At 40.8% G+C, this 20,064-nt stretch overlaps 1 protein-coding gene and 1 long non-coding RNA gene across 32 annotated transcripts in view; one reads left to right on the top strand and one right to left on the bottom strand.

Moving 5' to 3' along the window:
* LOC138743291 (uncharacterized) overlaps nucleotides 1–1,375 on the top strand; it is a 48,795-nt gene extending 47,420 nt beyond the window's left edge. The window contains exon 6 of the long non-coding RNA XR_011344785.1: nucleotides 1,092–1,375. This is a non-coding gene — a long non-coding RNA (uncharacterized lncRNA). The remainder of the gene's footprint in view (nucleotides 1–1,091) is intronic.
* The window catches only part of LOC138743288 (protein Jade-1-like), a 199,850-nt gene that overhangs the window by 97,559 nt on the left and 82,227 nt on the right, over nucleotides 1–20,064 (bottom strand). For 30 of the 31 annotated variants that reach the window (XM_069898402.1, XM_069898377.1, XM_069898381.1 and 27 more), the window contains one exon: nucleotides 6,463–6,650. The exons of the other annotated variant lie outside the window; for it this stretch is intronic. In XM_069898402.1, the coding sequence (XP_069754503.1) occupies nucleotides 6,463–6,650 (188 nt within the window). The remainder of the gene's footprint in view (nucleotides 1–6,462; nucleotides 6,651–20,064) is intronic. 31 annotated transcript variants of the gene reach the window in all.

Raw genomic sequence — 20,064 nt, forward strand, 5'->3', positions numbered from 1 at the left:
ACAATTCAAGTGGTTAAAGTGCACATTTCAGATTTTATTCAAGGTTATTTGATTACATTTTGGTTTGATCATATAGAAATTAGACCACTTTTTATACATCAGCTCCTCATTTCAGGGCACCATAATATTTGGGACATAGCAATGGTATGTATATTAAAGTAGGCATGTTGAATACTTTGTTCCATATCCTTGCATGCACTGACTGCTGGAAGTCTGTGATTCATAGACATCACCAGGTAGGTGCTCAGTATCTTATCTGGTGATGCTCTGCCAGGCTTCAAGTTCATCTTCAGCTCCCATTTGTTTTGGGGCTTGTCCCTTTAGTTTATCTCTTCAGCATATGGAAGGCATGCTCAATTGAATTTAGATCGAGTGACTGACTTCACCATTCAAGAATTTCCTAGCTTTTAGCTTTGAAAAACTCCTTTGTTGCTTTAGCGGTATGTTTGGGATCACTGTTTTGTTGTACGATGCAATGCCCTCCAGTGTTTGGAGGCATTTGTTCAAACATAAGCAGATGTTTCTATACACCTCAGAAATTAATTTTGCTGTTGCCATCAGCAGTCACATGTGCCAGGACTTGTGGCAGCCATGCATGCCCAGGGCGTAACAACCTGACCACGTTACATTGATGAGGTGATATGCTTTGGATCTTGGACAGTTCCTTTATGCCTCCAAACTTTGCTCTTGCCATCACTCTGATACCAATTAATCTTGGTCTCACCTATCCACAAGACTTTTTTTCCAAAATTATGCAGGATCTTTTAAATACTTGGCAAACTGTAATCTGGCTATCCTGTTTCTGAAGCTAACTAGTGGTTTGCATCTTGCAGTGTAGCCTCTGTATTTCTGTCCATGAAGTTGTCTGCAGTCATTCGTCATTGACACATCCACACCTGTCTCCTGAAGAGTGGTTACGACCTGTTGGACAGGTGTTTGGGGATTTTTCTTCATTATGATGTGACTTCTGTCATCTGCAGTGGAGGTTTTCCTTGACCTACCCGTCCCTTTGAAATTACTGAGCTCACCAGTACAGTCCTTCTTGAAGATGCTCAAAACTGTTGATTTGCTATTTTATTTTTGTTTTTCAGACTTATAATGGCTATTTTGATTTTCATCGGCACAACTCTGATCCTCGTGTTGAAAATTGGCCACTGCAGACTCCAATGGCGATCAAAAGCTTAGAAGCAAGCCTAGCTCTCTTATACCTGCATCAATGAAGCAATTAACCAGACACAAGTATTCACAAACACCTGTGAAGCCAAATGTCCCGCACATTATGGTGCCCTGAAATTTGGGGGTGGTGCTATGTATAAAAAAAGTGCTGCAATGGTCAAACTAAAATGTATATAATAGTCTTGAATAAAATCTGGAATGTGCACTTTAATCATGTGAATAATTTGATTACAAATTTAAAACGGTGGAGCACAGGGGCAAATAAAGGAAAAAAAGTGTCTTTGTCCCGAACATTATTAAGGGCACTCTAGATTTAATATTGCTTCTTCCTGAACAGTATTTGAAATTACATAACAGAAAGCCATACTCATGCCATTCTGTATAGTATTCCCAAATGGACACATCAGCAACAATTTATATTTAAATATCATCCTTGACATAGACTTTGTTCTTTCACAGCACTGTTATCAAACAAAACAAAATCAAATCATTTAAGGTGCTGTGAGGTCAGATGACCAAAGGCAGATTTTAAAGAAGGAAAGGACGTTAGAGGATCTCAGTTTAGGGAGGGTATTATACTGTTCAGGCTGCAGAAAGCCAAGTTTGCCAAGGGTGATTACAGAAGAGGAGGTGCACACAAAATCGCTTCTGGCAGAGTAGCAGACTATTTTCACTGAAGGATGAGAATGTTCATATTGTGATGTAACTTAACTGGGAGCCATGTAATCACAGGACTAGCAGGTGAACAGGATTTATTATGAGGTAGGATCAAGTTTTAGAGGAGCTGAGTTTTGATGAACTCACATTTGCGGAGAGTTATGAAAAGGAACTCTGACCAGGTGTCCATCAAATCATTATGTCTAAAGATTATATACATCTTACACTGCAAGATGCAAACCACTAGTTAGCTTCAGAAACAGGATGGCCAGATTACAGTTTGCCAAGTATTTAAAAGATCCTACATAATTTTGGAAAAAAAGTCTTGTGGATAGGTGAGACCAAGATTAATTGGTATCAGAGTGATGGCAAGAGCAAAGTTTGGAGGCGTAAAGGAACAGTCCAAGATCCAAGCATATCACCTCATCTGTGTAACGTGGTCAGGTTGTTATGCCCTGGGCATGCATGGCTGCCACAGGTACTGGCACACTTATCCAGACTGTACCTGTGAGCCCTCCAACAGACTCCTAAACACTGTCCCTCAGCCCCCTCCACAGTTCGGGACAGTCGACCAGCAGGAATGTGCGTTTATTCTATTGCAAATAAAAGCCTATCAGTTTTGCTCAACTTCAGACTTTTGAGTCATTGATGGTGCATCAATTTTATTCGCAATAGTCTTGACAATGGAGCAGATCCTGAGTCGGAGAAACTGGAAATTGATTCTCAAACGCCTGAGGCATCTACCAACTTTGAACTCTGACTGCACTGTTTTGAAGCATTCCTGCAGGGTCAGAGAATGACAAGCGACAGGTACTGCACTCCCAAGTCAGGCCCCTGGTGTACTCAATAATCAGGGACGCCACGTTGTATCCAGAGGCAATGGACATATCGAAAGGCCAGTACTTGAGAAAGGCCAATGAGGTCTCTGCCAGACACCTCCTAGGGACCCAAAAGCAGCGACCTGGGGAGTCGAACGTTGAGTACCTCTGGGCCCTGTGAATCCCCAAACGGACCTGTGAATGCAAGGCCGTGACAGCCACAGACTATACATGGAGGACCTATGTCACAGACATCAGGTCGAATTATATCCACCAGAGACTGGTAGAGCAAGGTGACCTCAGTCTGTGGAGGGCGGTCAAATTGGCAGGGACACTGGAGGTAGCCCTTCAGAACATGGAGGCCTACTCAATAGACAGAGCAGCCATCTCGTGGTTGTCCCGGGCGCCAATTTGGGACACACCACCACTGTCACGTTCCGCTAGTGATCCGACCATGTCAGCCTTACACTACAAGTGCCTAGCACCTCTACCGCCATGTCCCACCCCCCCCCCCAATCATGGATGCTGTACTCCACCAGCACATGAAGCGCTACTTCTGTACCCTGTGCAAGCACCCGAGGAAATGCTGTCCAACAAAAGACGTGGTCTGCTTCAGCTGCAGGAAGAAAGGGCACTATGCTAAGGTGTACAAATCAAAGCCACCTCTCCCCAGCAGCTCTGCATGCGGGCCGTGGAGGCCGCCACCATTCCCAGGAATTAGCAGCACCATGTGCGACCCATGGGGGCCATCATCTTGGGCACCATCTTCAAAATCCAGGAGCACTATTTTGGATGCTGCCATCTTTCGGCTCAACACTTGAACTCTCTGACGCAGCGACAAGCAATGATCCAACATTAGCTTCCATCACACTCGACCAGGGCAGTCCCCATCAACTTGCCAGGTCGATGATGGGCATTCAAGTGAATGGCCATAAGACAATTTGCCTGTTAAATAGTGGGAGCAAGGAGAGTTTCATCCACCCCAATATGATGCAGTGCTACACCCTTGTTGTAATGCCAATAAGCCAAAAAGTCTCCTTGGCCTCAAGATCACATGTAGTGGATGTCCACGGCTACTGTGTAATGACTCTAACCGTGCAGGCACACACTATAAAAACTTTAAACTTCTAGAGATGACACACCTCTGTGCTGCTATGCGACTGGGACCAAACTTCTAATGTCACCTTAAAAACATGATGATGGAATACAATGGGCCCCATCCACCTCTCATTATCTGTAACCAGCAGTTTTTAAATCGTCCACTGAGCTCCACCGACCCTCCAGCCCCCTCCCCCACAGCACACAGCCAACAATCTGATTGTCTATCGCGCACAACCTGCCGATTCTCCATCCTCAAAATCACCCCTCCATCGCTTTTTACCAACCTCATGCCCAATTGTAAACCCAATGCTTCCAAAAGTAGGCAGTACAGAGCTGGAGACAGAGGATTCATCAGGATGGAACTGCAGTGACTCCACAATGAGGGAAATCACAGAGGCTAGCACTAATCCTTGGAGAGAACAAGTGGTGGTAGCAAGGGATGGGGAGAAAAGCAGGATGGTCATTGACTACAGTCAGACAATTAACAGATACACACAATTGGACCCATACCCCCTTCCTCGTATATCTGATTTGGTGAACCAAATCGCACAATATTGGGTCTTCTCTACTATCGACCAAAAATTAGCATACCATCAGCTCCCCATCCTCCCAGCGGATCACTAATATACTGGTTTTGAGGCAGGCGGCTGCCTCTATCACTTCCTGAGAGTCCCCTTCGATGTCACCAATGGGGTTTTGGTCGCTAGAATTTAGGGAGGTAAAGAAGGTGGTCAGGTCACTGAAGACATGGAAGAAATGTTGCAGCTATATAAAACTTTGATGAGACTGCACTTGGAGTATTTTGATCACCTCATTCCAGGAAGGCATGGAGGCTTTGTAAGTGGTATGGAAGAGATTTCCCAGAATTCTGCCTGAATTAGAGGGTATGAGGTATAGGGAGAGGTTGTTTTCTCTGGAGGTTGAAAACAAAGGGGAGACCTAACTGAAGTTTATAAAATTATGAGGCATTGATAGCAAACAGTCAGAATCTTCTTCCCAAGATAAAAATGCCACATTCTAGAGGACATTGTTTAAAATAAGAGGGGCATAGAGGGAGTCATAGACGGAGACTTTTTTTTTCTCGCAGAGGTGGCCAGAAGGATGGTGGTGGAAGCAGATATGATAGTAGTGTGTATGAAGCTTCTTGATAAATATCAGGAGGAAAAACCCAACACCCAACCCCAACCAACCAATTTTCCCCTGCAACCGTGTCTGCCTGTCCCGCATCGGACTTGTCAGCCACAAACGAGCCTGCAGCTGACGTGGACTTTTTACCCCCTCCATAAATCTTCGTCCGCGAAGCCAAGCCAAAAGATATAGGAATGTGCATCATGTGCAAGCCACAGTTTGAATTTAATTTGGGCATCACGTTCAATGCAGGACCTGTTCTTGTGCTGTACAGTGGAACATTCTAGCTCTACTTCCCCCACAGTTTGAAATCATAATTATGTAAATATCCCAACTACATTGACATCCTGTATGCAGCCAGCATTTCAAGTTTTTATTCTCAAAATACAGTATTTATAGACCAGGACAAATAATGCATTGTTCTCCATCACAATGTACAATTTCACCAGTGGGGAAACCGTATGTTGACAAGTTTAGAGGATAATGTTTTATTTTGTTGTTTATTTTTATGGTGCAAAAAAAAAAAATCAAGAATCTCCCAGACACCAATGATGAATTGTTTTTTTCAAATGGGTTTTTCCTCAACTTCAAAGTAGAAACTGTAGAAAGCTCCATGAATCTTGCACCGAGATAGGCACCTTTTGTACCATTTAAGGAACCCAATGCAAGTTGGAAAACTGGATCCAAAATTGGCTTGGCGATCAGAAGCAGAGGGTGGTGGTGGATTGGCATATTTCTGACTGGAAATCTGTAACAGCCTTTAAACACGTCCTCTCATGCATCATATTTTTTATATTAAGAAGTTTCTGATTGTCTTCCCAATCAATGCCTCTCGTAATTTTATAAACTTCTATAAGGTTTCCCCTCAGCTTTCAACCTCCAAAGAAAGCAATTTCTCCCCATACCTCATATCCTCTAATTCAGAAAGGATTCTGGGAAATCTTTTCAATACCATTTACAAAGCCTCCATACCCTTCCTGGAATGGGTCGACCAAAATTGAACTCAATACTCCAAGTGCAGTCTCATCAAAGGTTTATATCGCTTCAATATCACTTCCTGACTTTTGTATTCAGTGTCCTAACCACCTTTCTTAACCTCCACATAGACTTGTGTTGCCTCTTTTAAGAATCGACGTTCCTGGAGCCACAAATTCCCTGCTCTCCCACCAACACTCCCCGCATCAATGCTTTTAGATGTCATGCATTTGACTCTATATTTTACCCTTATATTTGATCTCCCAAAGTGCAATGCCTCATCCTTGTCTGTTGCTGGGGTCTTTGTTGGTTATTGTATAAATAAATGGCTTAATTGAGAATGTTGGGACACGATTGGTAGGTTTATAGACAACATGAACATTGCTGGAGACATAGATAACAAAGAAAGTTGGGTGGATTGCTGCAAATGGAACTTAACTGAGTTATCCATAGTACCGCAGAACCATAGCAGTTTGTGCAACAGTCAACTCATGGCTCAAAGCAACAAGAAAATGAATGGAATGCAAATCTGGCTGTATTACTCAGAACAGAAACAAGAGTATTTGTCCTCAAGTACTTCCCTCACTTGTTAGAAAAAACATCATACCTGCTTCCTGAAATACGGCATTCACAAGTTCCAACCAGTGGACATCGACCTCATCAAGGTCATAGCGACACATATTTCTTGGAGAAAACGTCATGTCCATGTGGCCAGGTTCAGATTTGCAGCTGCTAAGAGACTCCAACATTTGTTCTCTGGGAGCTAGATGTGTTTTCTCAAACTCTGGTGAAACCCTACAGAAAGTGCAAAGGAAATTAAATAGTAAACCGTGCTCTGTCACAAGCAATTTCACCAGGCACGATCCAATCTAGTCTTTCTTTACATTTATACATTGAAACAACCAAGTGAAACTTTGGTAATTTAGGGAAGCTACTGAATGGATGTAAAATTACACACCAACAGTTTGTTGATATACAACCCAGCTCTGAAGGAATTCACTAGTATTGCTTCAGCTAAACCCTATCTTTCCAAAGAAGGTGCACCTCCAGGTCAATTATAATTCTGGTATCAATCGACATTTAGTTCACTGATGCAAAATTGGAGTTATTTGCTTACGTATTTGCTTCTTCGTTTCTAAAAAAAATAATTGGATGGGTCAAAACATATTACGATGTAACGTCTTTGTAGGTTAGGTGCAATATTAACCCTATTGCATTTATGTTCACCCCCACATCCTGCACTAAAATACTTGGCAATACATACTCTGAACTCTCCTGGGCAGCATAACTAAAGCAAAACTATAGCAAGTTATAGTCTGAAGAAAGCCAGCATTAGCTCCTCCTCAATTTGCTGCCGTTACTGCCAATTTGCCAGCTTTCCAACTCTGTATTCATTTTACTCCTTAATAACATTATTCAATGATGCTCCGCATACCTGCCAACCCCACCAATTCTGTAACCAACATCAACATCAACTGCCATGCAGCAGGACAAACCCCAAAATTTCTCCTACTTGGAAATTTCCTGTCATCAGCTCAATATTATTGCCCTCGAAGCTTGCATGGAATAAACTCAATGACTCACTATACTTTTTGGATCACTGATGTCACTTACACCACATCATCTTGCCCAGAGCCTTATTGAACAGAAACACTTCTTCAATTTTGATTTCTAAAGTTAACTTCTCAAGCAAGGTCAAGTTTTAATTCTATATTAGTTCCACATTATTTGAAATGTTGTTTCATGTACCATAAACTGTAGGAAAATACATTCTTCTGTCACTGATTTCCCTCTTTTAAAAAGCTGTAAATTAAAAGTCAACAACTTCAAATCTTGTGCTTCCTTGCACCTTTCTCTAAGATGCGATTTTATATCGGTATCAGCACCTTAAAATATACTATATGTAATTTAAGCACAACTACATACTGTATGTGATTGAATGTTCAATTATGCGCAGCTAAATTGTTAAAAAACCCCAGAAGCTTGTGGGATTCACCATGTGCACGTACACTTTACAGCTATCACTCATTATAAATCAGAATTCCAAAATATTTGGAAAAGGTTAAAAAGTAACAGAATCAAAATGGGAAATGAAGTAACACCATTCCCTGATTTTATATAAAAATATTTATGTTTCTTTGTTAGTTTCAATAATTTGGCATCCATGAATATAATTTAAACATTAATCTTTTAGGAGGAACTCCAAGACTTCCTGCCACTTGAGGCCATTTCTTTTCATATCCACAGCAGTCTGATTTCTTGCACCGATAGGCTTTACCGTCCCTGCCAACTATTTAATCCCCAAGCAATTTTGTCTGGGAAATTCCAGAGAGTTTACAAAATAAATATGCATCTACCGATAAATTGGGGTTGTCTAAAGCAACCATTCTCCATGGGGGCCATATAGCCCTCCTGAGGGTAACAGCACATTTAAGGGGGCAGGTAATTACTGAAATCATGAATTTTTCTTATGTATAGGTTGGAAAGAAGTACGGAAGAAATCAACTAGACTACTTCACAGGGAAGGAGGTCCATAAACTTTGAGCAGATTCCTTAGGGGGCCATTGTCAAAAAAAATTGAGAATGGCTGGTCTAAAATATGGAGAAAATCTGTCCCTATCCTCTTTGACTTAAGCTGATTGGCAAAAGGGACAACTGAGGGAAAGAGTGGAAAATTGACAGCCCAGTTCATTCACTGGCTAAGGAAAACTGTAAGGTTTAATTAGAACATAGAACCCTGCAGGCCCTTGAGCCTTCAATGCTGAGCCAACCTATATATTTCTACCAATAAAAATAAACTCTCTCGATCTCATAACCCTCTATTTTACTTCTTGTGCCTGTCTAAGAGTCTCTTAAATGCCCCTAATGTTCCAGCCTCCACCACCATCCCTGGCAAGGCATTCCAGGCACCCACAACTCTCCTTCTTCACTGTACAGATGTCCCTTGGAAAAAGGTGCTGGCTATCCACCCTATCTATGCCTCTCATAATCTTGTCGACGTCTATTAAGTCATCTCTTCTTTGCCCCAGAGAGAAAAGTCCCAGCTCTGCCAACCTTGCTTCATAAGACTTATTCTCCAATTCCTCTCATCCTTGTAGTGTATGTTGTATACCAAGGAATTCTAAAGTTTTGGTACCTGACCACATATGCACCTAAACAAGGAACACCAAAAAAGGATTAACGTAAATAAATACTAAATCTTGTGCAATGCCCCAGATCTCCTGAGAAAATATGAAAGAACTGGTGGGTGTTGATACAAGCCTGGGATTGACAGTTGCTGCAAAACACCAACAGCACAGATGGGGTAAATTCAATGGAAAGTAAAGAGGAAATTTCACTCTTGCATGCTTATTCGAAGCGTTAAGGTGAGAGGTTCATACTGCAGCATGGTAAACATCACCTCCCTGAACAAAGTCAAAACATATTCTCTCCAGTGCCATCCTTTAAGTTTTTATGTAGATTCTATAGATTCTATCCAGCTGCTGAATGCAATGTTCCTTCTAATTACTTTTCATGTGGGGAAGCAAATGGCTGGGGACTACATGTCTAAATGATTTCTGCATTAGAACACAGCACAATTCAATATAGGAATGGGCCATTCAGTCCATGTGTCTGTGCCAAACAAGCTGTTTGAATCAAATAAACCCTTTTGCTGGCACGATAGATGTGCCTCTATCTCTTTCATATTCATGTGTCCATGTAGAAGCTTCTTAATGGCTACTAATGTATTTAATTTCACCATCGCTTCTGATGCCATCAGACTCTGCACATCTTTAAACTTCCCTGCCCTTACCTCAAACACATGCCCTCTAGCATATGACATTTTTATCTTGGAACAAAAAAATGGATCACCTTCCCTATTAATGATTCTATATATTTTTATCAGGTTGTCCCTTAGCCTTCGGCATTAGAGAGAGGTATCTCGAGAACTTCTCTGAAAGACCACAAGACTCAACAACTACAGTGGTAATTAAATGAAGTACTGCAGTCAAAATGGAGGATAAAATGGAGATGACAGGATAGTAAGAAGGCCTATGGGATGCTGGGTTTCATAAGTTGGGAGATTAAGTTCAAGAGTCAAGAGGTCATGTTGCAAATCTACAAATATCTAGTGAGACCAAACTTAAGAGTATTGTGTTCAGTTCTGGTCACCTCATTACGGGAAGGATGGTGGCAGAGGAGATTTACCAGGATGTTGCTTGGATTAGAAAAAAAAGCAAAGTTAACTTTTCTCTTGGGAGCGAAGAAGGATGAGAGATTACTTAATAGAGCTCTTTAGGATTCTGAGAGATATAGATAAGGTATACAACAGGTGCCTTTTTCCCAGAGCAGGAATAACAAACACCAGAGGACATCTGTACAAAGTGATGGGAGGAAAGTTTAGGGGAGACACCAGGGGCAAGTTTTTTTATATATACACATAGAGAGTAATCATTCATATGCTCAATACGAGATGATAATAATTTGAAGGAGCAATAAATTAAGTGGCTATATAAAATGTGCATGTAAACACTGGAAGGGAATATTAACATCAAAGCCTGTAGTACTAATAAATGTTTAAAGTTGTAAGTAATTGGAAACTTGGTGAATCAGCTGGAGAACAAATCAATGATCACCATCATCTAAGGAAGTAGATTGTAGAACATAATAAAAATATAACTTTTAAAATGTTGATTGAAAGGGAAAAGGAAGGCTACATTTGTGGGGCTGCATTCTTTTCTTGTAACCAGCTTGGAAGCTCATAAGAAGCTCTTTATTTGGTAGGGTGGTGTGAGACTAACAAATCCCAAGAGAATTTTAAGAAATATGTACATAAATGGAGCAGTCAATTCAAACATTCCAGAAAACTTTAGTTCCTCCTAAAAGATTGATGTTTAAATTATGTTCGTGGATGCCAAATTATTGAAACTAACAAAGAAACATAAACTATAAATGAAGTTGGTCTCCTGGTAGTAAGTTAGTCGCTTGTGACAGTTCTTCCTGCTGTAACACAGTGCTCACGCTTTGCAAAGTGATTAAAGGTTTGTTTGTGCAGCTGTATTCATGTTTGCTTTGGAGCATCCTCAGGTCCACTTTAACATATCGATTCTTACAAAATAAATATGCATCTACCAATAAATTGGGATTATCTAAATCAGTCATTCTCAATGGAGGACAATTCCACACCCCCCCCCCCCCCCCCCCGCCGGAAGGCACAGCACATTTAAGGGGCGGCAATGACTGAAATCATAATTTTTAAAATGTTTTTTATGATGTGTCATTAAGAGAAAAGTACTGAAGAAACCAACTAAACTTTGCTTCACAGGGGAGGAGGCCCATAAACTAACAAGCTACTTAGTAAATCAAAAATACACGAATATGGAATATGTAAGTGATACAATAGGATTAATTCTTGGTCTTATTTTTAACTATTCAGTCAACACTATCACTGATTGACAATTTGGAATTTAAATAATTTTATGGAAAAGCTAATGGTTTCAGAAATAATCAGATTCATCCATGATAAGGTTGGATAGGTATATGGATGGGCGAGGTGTGGAGGGTTATGGGCCGAATGCAAGTCAGTGGGACTAGGTGGGAGAAGATGTTCATCACAGACAAGTAAGGCCATACTGGCCTGTTTCTGTGATGTCGATGATTATATGATTATTATATGAGGATGAACTCGATGGCAAACCGCCTCTGAAAGTGGTAGGACAAGTTGTCAAAATTTATGCTTTATTAATAATTCAATAAGGCATAAAGGCAAAGATTCATACCAAGGCTTTATAAGATACTGGTTCAGCCACAGTATTCCATTCACTTCTGGGCATCGGAGAACAGGAAATAAACGTTAAGGCTTGGAATGAAATCAGCGATGATGGATTTCAGTTGGTGGCCAATTGAAGATCAGGAATTATTGCAGAAGCACAGGGGAAAGTGGACATCTGATGGATTGTCCAAAATCAAGGAGTTAGAGCAGAGTTTTCAAGAAATTTTGGTTGTGAGCCATATATCGAAAAATATAAGGAATCACAGGCCAAACAATATTAAGCCTGGCAGTTTTCAACTACCATCAGCTTTTTTAACGGGCCGTTTAGAGCCTGTTTGCAGCCGATGGCAGTCAGGATGGGCGGTCGGACCCCACGGGGGAGCACTGAGGCTTCGCAGGTATGAGACAGTGGCAGCACTGTCGTTTCTGCAACTCCAGCAGTGCCCCTTTTTTTTTCCTAATGGGCTACTTAAAAAAGAGCAAGGGGCCATAGGTGGCCCGGGAGCCATAGCTTGGCCACCCCTGATTTAGACTAATTAAGATATTTACAATCCTTGAGAATCAGAATTCAGATGGGGCATAAGTTGCTAGATAAAATAAAGGAGGGAGAACATGAGGAAGCATTTCAGGAGGAAAGTTGTTTCCTGAACTGCACGAACTAAAGGAGTTATGGAATTTGATTCAACATAAACATCCAAAGTGAATTGAATAAATAGCTGGTAATATTTAGATGTTTATAAATGGGCAGTTATAATGGCTCCCTTCTGTGTTATGTCATTCATGATTCTATGAAATTCATAAAAAGCTGTTTTCTTAAGCATCAATTTATTTTTCATAAAGAAGAAATGCTAGCACTGATAGGAATTTTTAAGGAGATGAACATTAACAAAAACTCCCATCCCACCTTTCCTAAGTTGGGGAGCTGATCCATGTGTGTTTGTAGACTCTGTCACTGCAAGCCTGTACTGATTGATCATATGTGAACCCTAATGAATATCTTTAAATTACCGACTGTTGCAGGCACCACAAGTTGACTGGATCCCCCATTCAACTATCCATCTCGGTTTTGTCACGAGAATTGACAAGCAAGAAGCTTATGAAATCACAAAAGGTTAGAGTGGATAGAATAGCAATGGGTTAAAGTAATATAGTCATTCAGCACAGAACAGGCCTTTCAGTCCAACGCATTCATGCTGACCCACATGTGGAGTAGTCCCACTTTCCTGCATTTGTTCTACACAGTAAAGACCCATTATCTGGAATTCAAGCAACTGGCAGCCTCAAGCAACGGGCAAAAATAATTGCGCAAAATAAAAAGGCAAAAAATATGGAAATTTAAAATTGGCGCACCTCGCCGTTGGTTCTCCGATCACGTAACACGCAGTCTCAAGCAACTTGAAAATTCACTTATCCAGCAGCAATCAATCCCCACAGGTGTTTTACTGTATTTCTTTCTAACTCCTCCTTATCCATAAATCTGTCCAAATTTCTTTTAAATGTCAAAATAGTGTCTGTTCGCACAGTTTCCTCTGGCAGCTTGTTCCAGATATGAACCACCCTCTGAGTTCTAGCTTTTGGTCAGTTTGGAAGCAGCAAGAAGCATTAATTTAAAATGGTCTTCTAAAGAAGTAAAGCTGTTTTTTTCCCTCCAAAAATAAAAGGTGGCATCATGATTATAGCTTTTTTTTTTAAGATACATTCTAATAATTATTTAACTCAGTTAGCCAGTTGTATGGGCAAGACAGGAGGTAAAACACCAGCTCAAGCCAGAAGAGTCTGCCTCTCTTTCATGAGCCTGTGACTCACTGTGGGCTTTTTCCAGGAATGCTGAAGAGCAATTGGAAAGAAAACCTTGCTGCCGGTGATCTTTCTGTTCTCTCTTCGGCACTTTGATGCACGTGGTGGGGTTGGGGGGGGGGGGGGGGGGGAGTTTCCACTGGCATGGTATCATTTATTGCCCATCGCTAATGGCCTTGAAATACCAGAGGAAGGTCAACTTGTTCGATTGCCTCAATCTGAAAAACATTTGTGTTCTCACTTTGTTAGAAAGCTGGCTGTAGTTTTACACAATTGAGCAGCTTGCTAAGCTACTTTAGTGGGCAGCTAGGGGTCAACCACACCAGTGTGGGATTGTGGTCACATGCAGGCCAGACCAAGTAGATAGCAAGCAGTAAAAACACACAATGCTGGAGAAACTCAGCTGGTCAAACAGAAAATGGAGAGAAAAAAATAATAAAATATCTATCTTGTGGTCAGTCATCAGAATGGGCTTGATGAGTAATATTGTCCTTTCACTGGTTAATCATAATCATTTGCCATGTTTGAGGACTACATATTCCAAAATATGGTTCATGTAGCAGTTAGCTCGGCACTGTTATGGCACCAGCGAATGGGGTTTGTTAAGAGAATGGGATTGAAAGGGAAAATACATCAGCCATGATTTGAATGGCAGAACAGATTTGATGGCCTGAATGGCTTAATTCTGCTCCCGCATCCTATGGTCTTAAACTTGACTTGTCTTTGCATGTGGCCTGTTTCCGCTCCGTAAATGGTTATATGGATCATCAGAGGAGCAGCCCCAATATCCTTATCAAAAAGATTAATGCACAAAGAACCTTTTCATCAGGCGGTAAAACACAATAAAAAGGGTTCATCATTTCAAGGCTACACTGTTCAGAAATGAATTAAGGAAGCAATTTATTAAAGCATAGTAAAAAAAATGAAGGTCACAAAAGCCACGGAGGGTTGTTCAGGTGGCATTTACAAGACTGCAGTGGACAGAAGTTTTGTAGATAAATATTGAGGGATGTGGATTTAGAGTGTGAGGTTAGGTCCAGAGGAGTGGAGTGAAACACGAAAGTCTGCAGACGCTATGATTGTAGTAAAAACAGAAATGCTGGAGGAACTCAGTTGGTCTCAGAGCAATCAGAGGAGGTCAAAGAAGGAGGACTTAGGCCCAAAACGTCAGTAATACATTTTTACCTCTTATGGACGATGAGAAACCTGCTAGGTTCCTCCAGAATTTCAGTTTTTACCAGGCCCAGCTGATGTCTGCTGCTACCACCTAAGTACATGGCAGAATTAGCCTGATGGGTTGAATATATAGCAATTAACAATGAGAGATGAGGAATTTTGTTCTGGACACCAAGAACTGCTTTACTGTTTCTTTGAAATAATGTTACAAAATTTTTTACATCCAGCAGAGAGAAGAATCAAGAGCCAAGCTCTAAACCAATTGATCGCTCTCTGTAATTCTGCATTTTTGTACTGTCTTACTTGTTGTACTATATTGGAGATGTTGACTGGTCTGTTTGCAAATACTGCATCCTGGTATACATGACAATAAACTTGAACTTCAAATGCACGTCTCAACTCAGCCGTTCGTTACATAACCACCGAGCTAGGCAAAAGGCAGTAACTTAGCCACTATGTTAGTCAAGAGAGCACAAGGATGGGAAAGACCTAGGCTGGAGTTAGGAAATCGGTAGGACACTGAAGAAAGTTCACGTCAGCAGGCTGAAATGTTGCAATGAGTGATGCTGTAGAGACTAATGATACAGATCAGGGCAAGGGAAATAACGTCAGTCCAAGAGAGCAAAGGCATGCTGAGAAACACAGCTAAATTATCGTTGATATTCGGGTTATTGAGGTATTGAAAGGATTTCTAAACACAGATAGAGAATCTGAAATCAAAATATTAGAACGGGAAAAGTATGAACAGGGATGGGATAAATTTTGGATTTAAAGGAATCAGGGAGGTATGAGATGTCAAGGCTACAGAAAGGAGCATTGGATAAATCAATCCACTCAGAGGAGCTGAGGGTTGGTTTATGAAGAAAAGTTGGCCAGGTAGTCCTCTGCTCACTGGAATATTGAGATTGAGGTGATGTTACTGAAATGTGCAAGGTTCTGAAGGGGACTGACCCAATGGGTACTAAGAGGATGTTTCCCATAATGGGGCAATCTAGAACTACAGAACATAGTTTTAAAATAAAGGTTTACCCATTTCATTTGAGTGAGGAGATTTTTCTTCTCTTAGGGAATTATGAACTTGGAATTCTCCATGTAAGGGACATTTGATGGAAAAGCAATTGAATATAGTCAAGAATGACCTGGATATAGATGGTCGTGAAACAGGTTAGTTTTATCCTTCTTTTGCTGCAATAGTAACCTTGATCAATAAGAGATTAACCTCAAGTTCGGGCATTTGTTGAATGCACTTGGCTGAAGAGCCAAGGGTGTGAAGCTACCATCCACACGATTATGATGGAACGCCTACAAGTCAGAATCTCGCCTATAAGTTTCATTTACAAGGGAGTCAAGGGTTATCAGGGGACAGTGGGTATTAAGTCTATGATTGGATCAACAATGATCTAGTTGATTGGTAGAGGAGCTGTCTGACCTACCGTGAGCTTGCAACTTCTTCTGGTTTGCACGCAGCGTGTTGCTACTTGTGTGGCCATCATCACCAGGGAGTGACTTCAAGAGCTGACATCTCCCACCCACAATTCATCCTACCACACATACTTTTCTCAATGTTATTCAGCAGTTGGGAGCTGCACTGAATTGGATGTGAAATCAATTGGGAATTGCACAAATCCTGATGTAAACCATTGTAAAGCCTTGATAAACTGGATTTTGGCTAAGTTTTCAATTTTGTGCAGATAAGCTGACTGGTTTCAAAATGCAACACTGTTTTAGAGCACAAAAGAAAGGTGCAATTCAATTTCTGGATACACAAGAACATAAGAAATAGGAACAGGGGTAGGACATCTTGTCCATTGAGCCTGTTCTGCCATTCAATAAACTCATGGATGATCTGACCGCAGACTCAGCTCCACTTACCTGCCTGCTCCCTATAATCCTTAATTCTCCTGCTATGCAAAAATCTATCGAACCATGTCTTAAATATATTTAATGAAGCAGCCTCTATTGAGCAGGAAATTTCACAGATTCACAACTCTCTAGGAAAAGCAGTTCCTTCTCATCTCCATCCTAAATCTACTCCCCTGAATCTTAAGGCTATCTCCCCTAGCAGTGTTAATTGTCCAAGTGTTTCAAGTCACCATCATCCCGTGCCCAAGAGGACAACAATAAAGGGCCTCCATGACTACTGCCCTGTGGCAATGACCTCCACCATTATGAAATGCTTTGAGCATCTGGTGATAGAACACATGAAAGCACAACATCCTGAGACCCTGCACCCATTTCTATTCACCTGCAGGAGAAACCATTTCAATGACGATGCTATCGCCTTGCCTTTCACTCCATCCTGAACAACCTGGAGAACAGCGCCTCATGTTCCAGGCTGCTATTCATCGACTTCATCTTGGTTTTTAATATGATCATTTCCTAGATTTTGGACTTCCTAACAGAAAGACTACAGTCTGTCTGGGTTGCACGTTTGCAGATGACACAACAGTAGTTGGCCTCATACTACAGGGAAGAGATGAAAAATCTCGTGATATGGTGCGAGAGTAGCAACCTGAGTCTCAACTAGCAGTGTCAATTGATAATCAATAGACAAGATGAAGGAGGTGATTGTGGATTTCAGGAAGATCAGAAACGACCACCCTCCACTACATCAATAACTCTGTAGTAGAGTGGAAAGCACCATTCCTTATATCATGGGCACACACATCTCACTTGTCAGGAAGGCACAAAATTAACTGCACTCCCTGAGAAGACTGAAGCAGGCAAGACTACCAGCCACCATCATGTCAACCTTACAGGAGTTCTATGGAGAGCATCCAGGCCAGATGCATCACAGCGTGGTAAGGTGGTTTCAGAGAAATGGATCAGAAGTCAATCGATGGAAGACCATAAGAGTGGCCGAGAAGATCATTGGAGTCTCCCTCCCCCTAATGATGGGATCTACCAGGATTGCTGTCTGAAGAGAACAAGCAAAATCATTGAGGACCTCTTCCACCCTGCACACCGCACTTTCAGCTGCTCCTGTCGGGAAAGAGATACATGAGAATCAGAGCCAGCACCACCAGGCTGAGGAACAACTTCTTCCCACAGACAGAGAATACTGAACACCAAAGGAACTGCTCACACTAACCATCTGAGATTCTTGTATTTACGAAACAATATTTATTTATTTGATATATGAATACTTGTCCTGCATCTGCATTGTTTGTATGTGTGTACCAAGCACTGGCTGTTTCATTGGGTTGTACTAGTGCAATCAGATGATAATAAACTTGACAATTTGACAGTGGAAACCACTCTCCTATACCTCTCATTGATTCCTTTCATATTTCCACCTGTCTTGAATCAGAGTGGATCATATCGAGGCACAGGATCTGATCAATGCTTTTTGTTTCTGACTCGTTAACTCAAACAGAGGAACTCCTTTGAACAGGAGCTCAATGTCCATCTAAGTGAAGGAAGGAGCATTGGGGCATGAAAACCAATTTTTAATTCAGCTAAAGCAAACCTCAATGTCTTTTGTGTGTGGATGAAAAGAGGAAATAAAAGAAAAATATGGTTTTGAAGTTGGAAATTTGAACACCTCCATTTTATTAAATATCAAGAGTAATATAGGTTGCCCTAAAATAGATGTTATTGCTCCGAACAAATCTTTCCACTTCAACATGTTTGCAACTTCCACCAAAGCACGTCCTTCCAAATCACAAATCTTTCCACTTCAACATGTTTGCAACTTCCACCAAAGCACGTTCTTCCAAATTTGAACAAAAACAAGTAGAATTGAGGACACACCACCTCCACATTGAGATCGCACCTCAAGGGTATAAACACCGATGACTTTAATTCATACTGCAATACAGAGCACAGCAAAAGTGAAGAGTAAAGTAAAAAAAAGTCAAGAATTCTTTCAACAAATCCTCTCAAAAAATAAATCAAAAGTTGGGAAATCACTTTAATAGACACTTACAAATGGCTATATTATCATTTCAAAATAAAATGCTTGGCTTGTCACCAAGAAGGCTGATAAAACTAAGGGTTGCATGAAAAACAATATGTCAGGACCACAAGGTTGCTTAAAGAATTCAATTCTCTGCCATTTGGCTACAATATGCCAAAATGTGCTCATGAAGGATGCTGAATATGTCGTCAAGGAATGTGTGTTTTCGGTTGGTCAAAGTCAAATGCAAAACATGATTTCTCTCAATTCAATATCCTCATTAGATATTGATGCTGTTTATCAAACAAAATTTAAATCATTCACTTTTTCCATTGACTGAGGCATATAAAATCTTGGCTGCAAACCAGCATATTATACTGCATCTCAATTATACTTCCACACTGAGAGAAAGGAGCAGAAGTCCAGAAGTGCGTATGTTGTCAAGACCAGCAGCTTCTGTTTGGGGTTTGGGTGGGGTGTTGCTGTTACTGCCTAGTGCACATGAAGAGGTTAAAATAAAGTACAAGTCAGTGGCTAGAGTGCTCAGGGACGTGGGTGTTGCAGTCTGACTCAGGCCAAAGCCATTATGACTCACCAACTTTCAGAGAAGGTTAAAATTAGAGTAGGTTCAGACTTACAACATACAATGAAGAATTAGTAAAGATGGTATGAAATCCAGCTGGAGAATTCCAAAAAACAAATAGTCCAAAGATATTTCATGATCAGAACGTAACTGCATAAAATACATATTTCACAAAACAATTTATTCTGTACAGATAATAGATTTAAGTCAGGCAGAATAAGAGAACAATTTGTAGGCCTTTGTAAGTTTAATTTGCTCTCCCTTTGGATGCGTTTTATATCCTGGTATATCCTGCACTTCGTTCCTTTGAACATGAAACCAATACAAAAGGCAACTCCCAAATATGTGACACTGCTTCTCTCTTGAAGAACAGGAGTAGGACTTTTCATGAAATTATAGCCGATCCATGAGCCAATTCCATATACAGTAAAACCCTTAATCTGGAATTTAAGCAACCGGCAAAAAAAATGTAAAAAATACGGGTTTAAAATTGGTGTGGCTCACTGTTAGTTCGCCAATTAGGCAACACACAATCTCAAGGAACTGGAAAAATCACTTATTGGGCATCTACCAAGCCCCATAGGTGTCAATAACCAGAGGTTTTACTGTACTCATCTTTATCCCATATCTTGGGAAACCCTTGATTATGTAAAATAGATCAATCTCAAAATTAACAGCCATCCTACCTTTCACAGGCAAAAGTACTTATTTAACTTGATTCTTAAAGCCTAAGTAGTAAGTTCCCCAAACAGTCATAAATAGTTCTCTCAATATTATGAAAATTTCAATCAAATCACCACTTAACCTGAATTCTAATGTGTATAAGAACTCCTCAAATTTCAACTTTTGGAGTCCAATGATCATCTTTGCACAGAGGCTGCCAGATTTGCTGAGGGTCTCCAACATTTTCCTTTTTTTAATTTCAGACCCAATTTTTTCAGATATTTTGACTTTTATTGCATCTTGACCTTTTAGCTTCCTCCTTGTAAATTATGCAGTCACA

This window comes from Narcine bancroftii, chromosome 9 (assembly GCF_036971445.1).
Source record: "Narcine bancroftii isolate sNarBan1 chromosome 9, sNarBan1.hap1, whole genome shotgun sequence".
Taxonomy (NCBI): Eukaryota; Metazoa; Chordata; class Chondrichthyes; order Torpediniformes; family Narcinidae; genus Narcine; species Narcine bancroftii.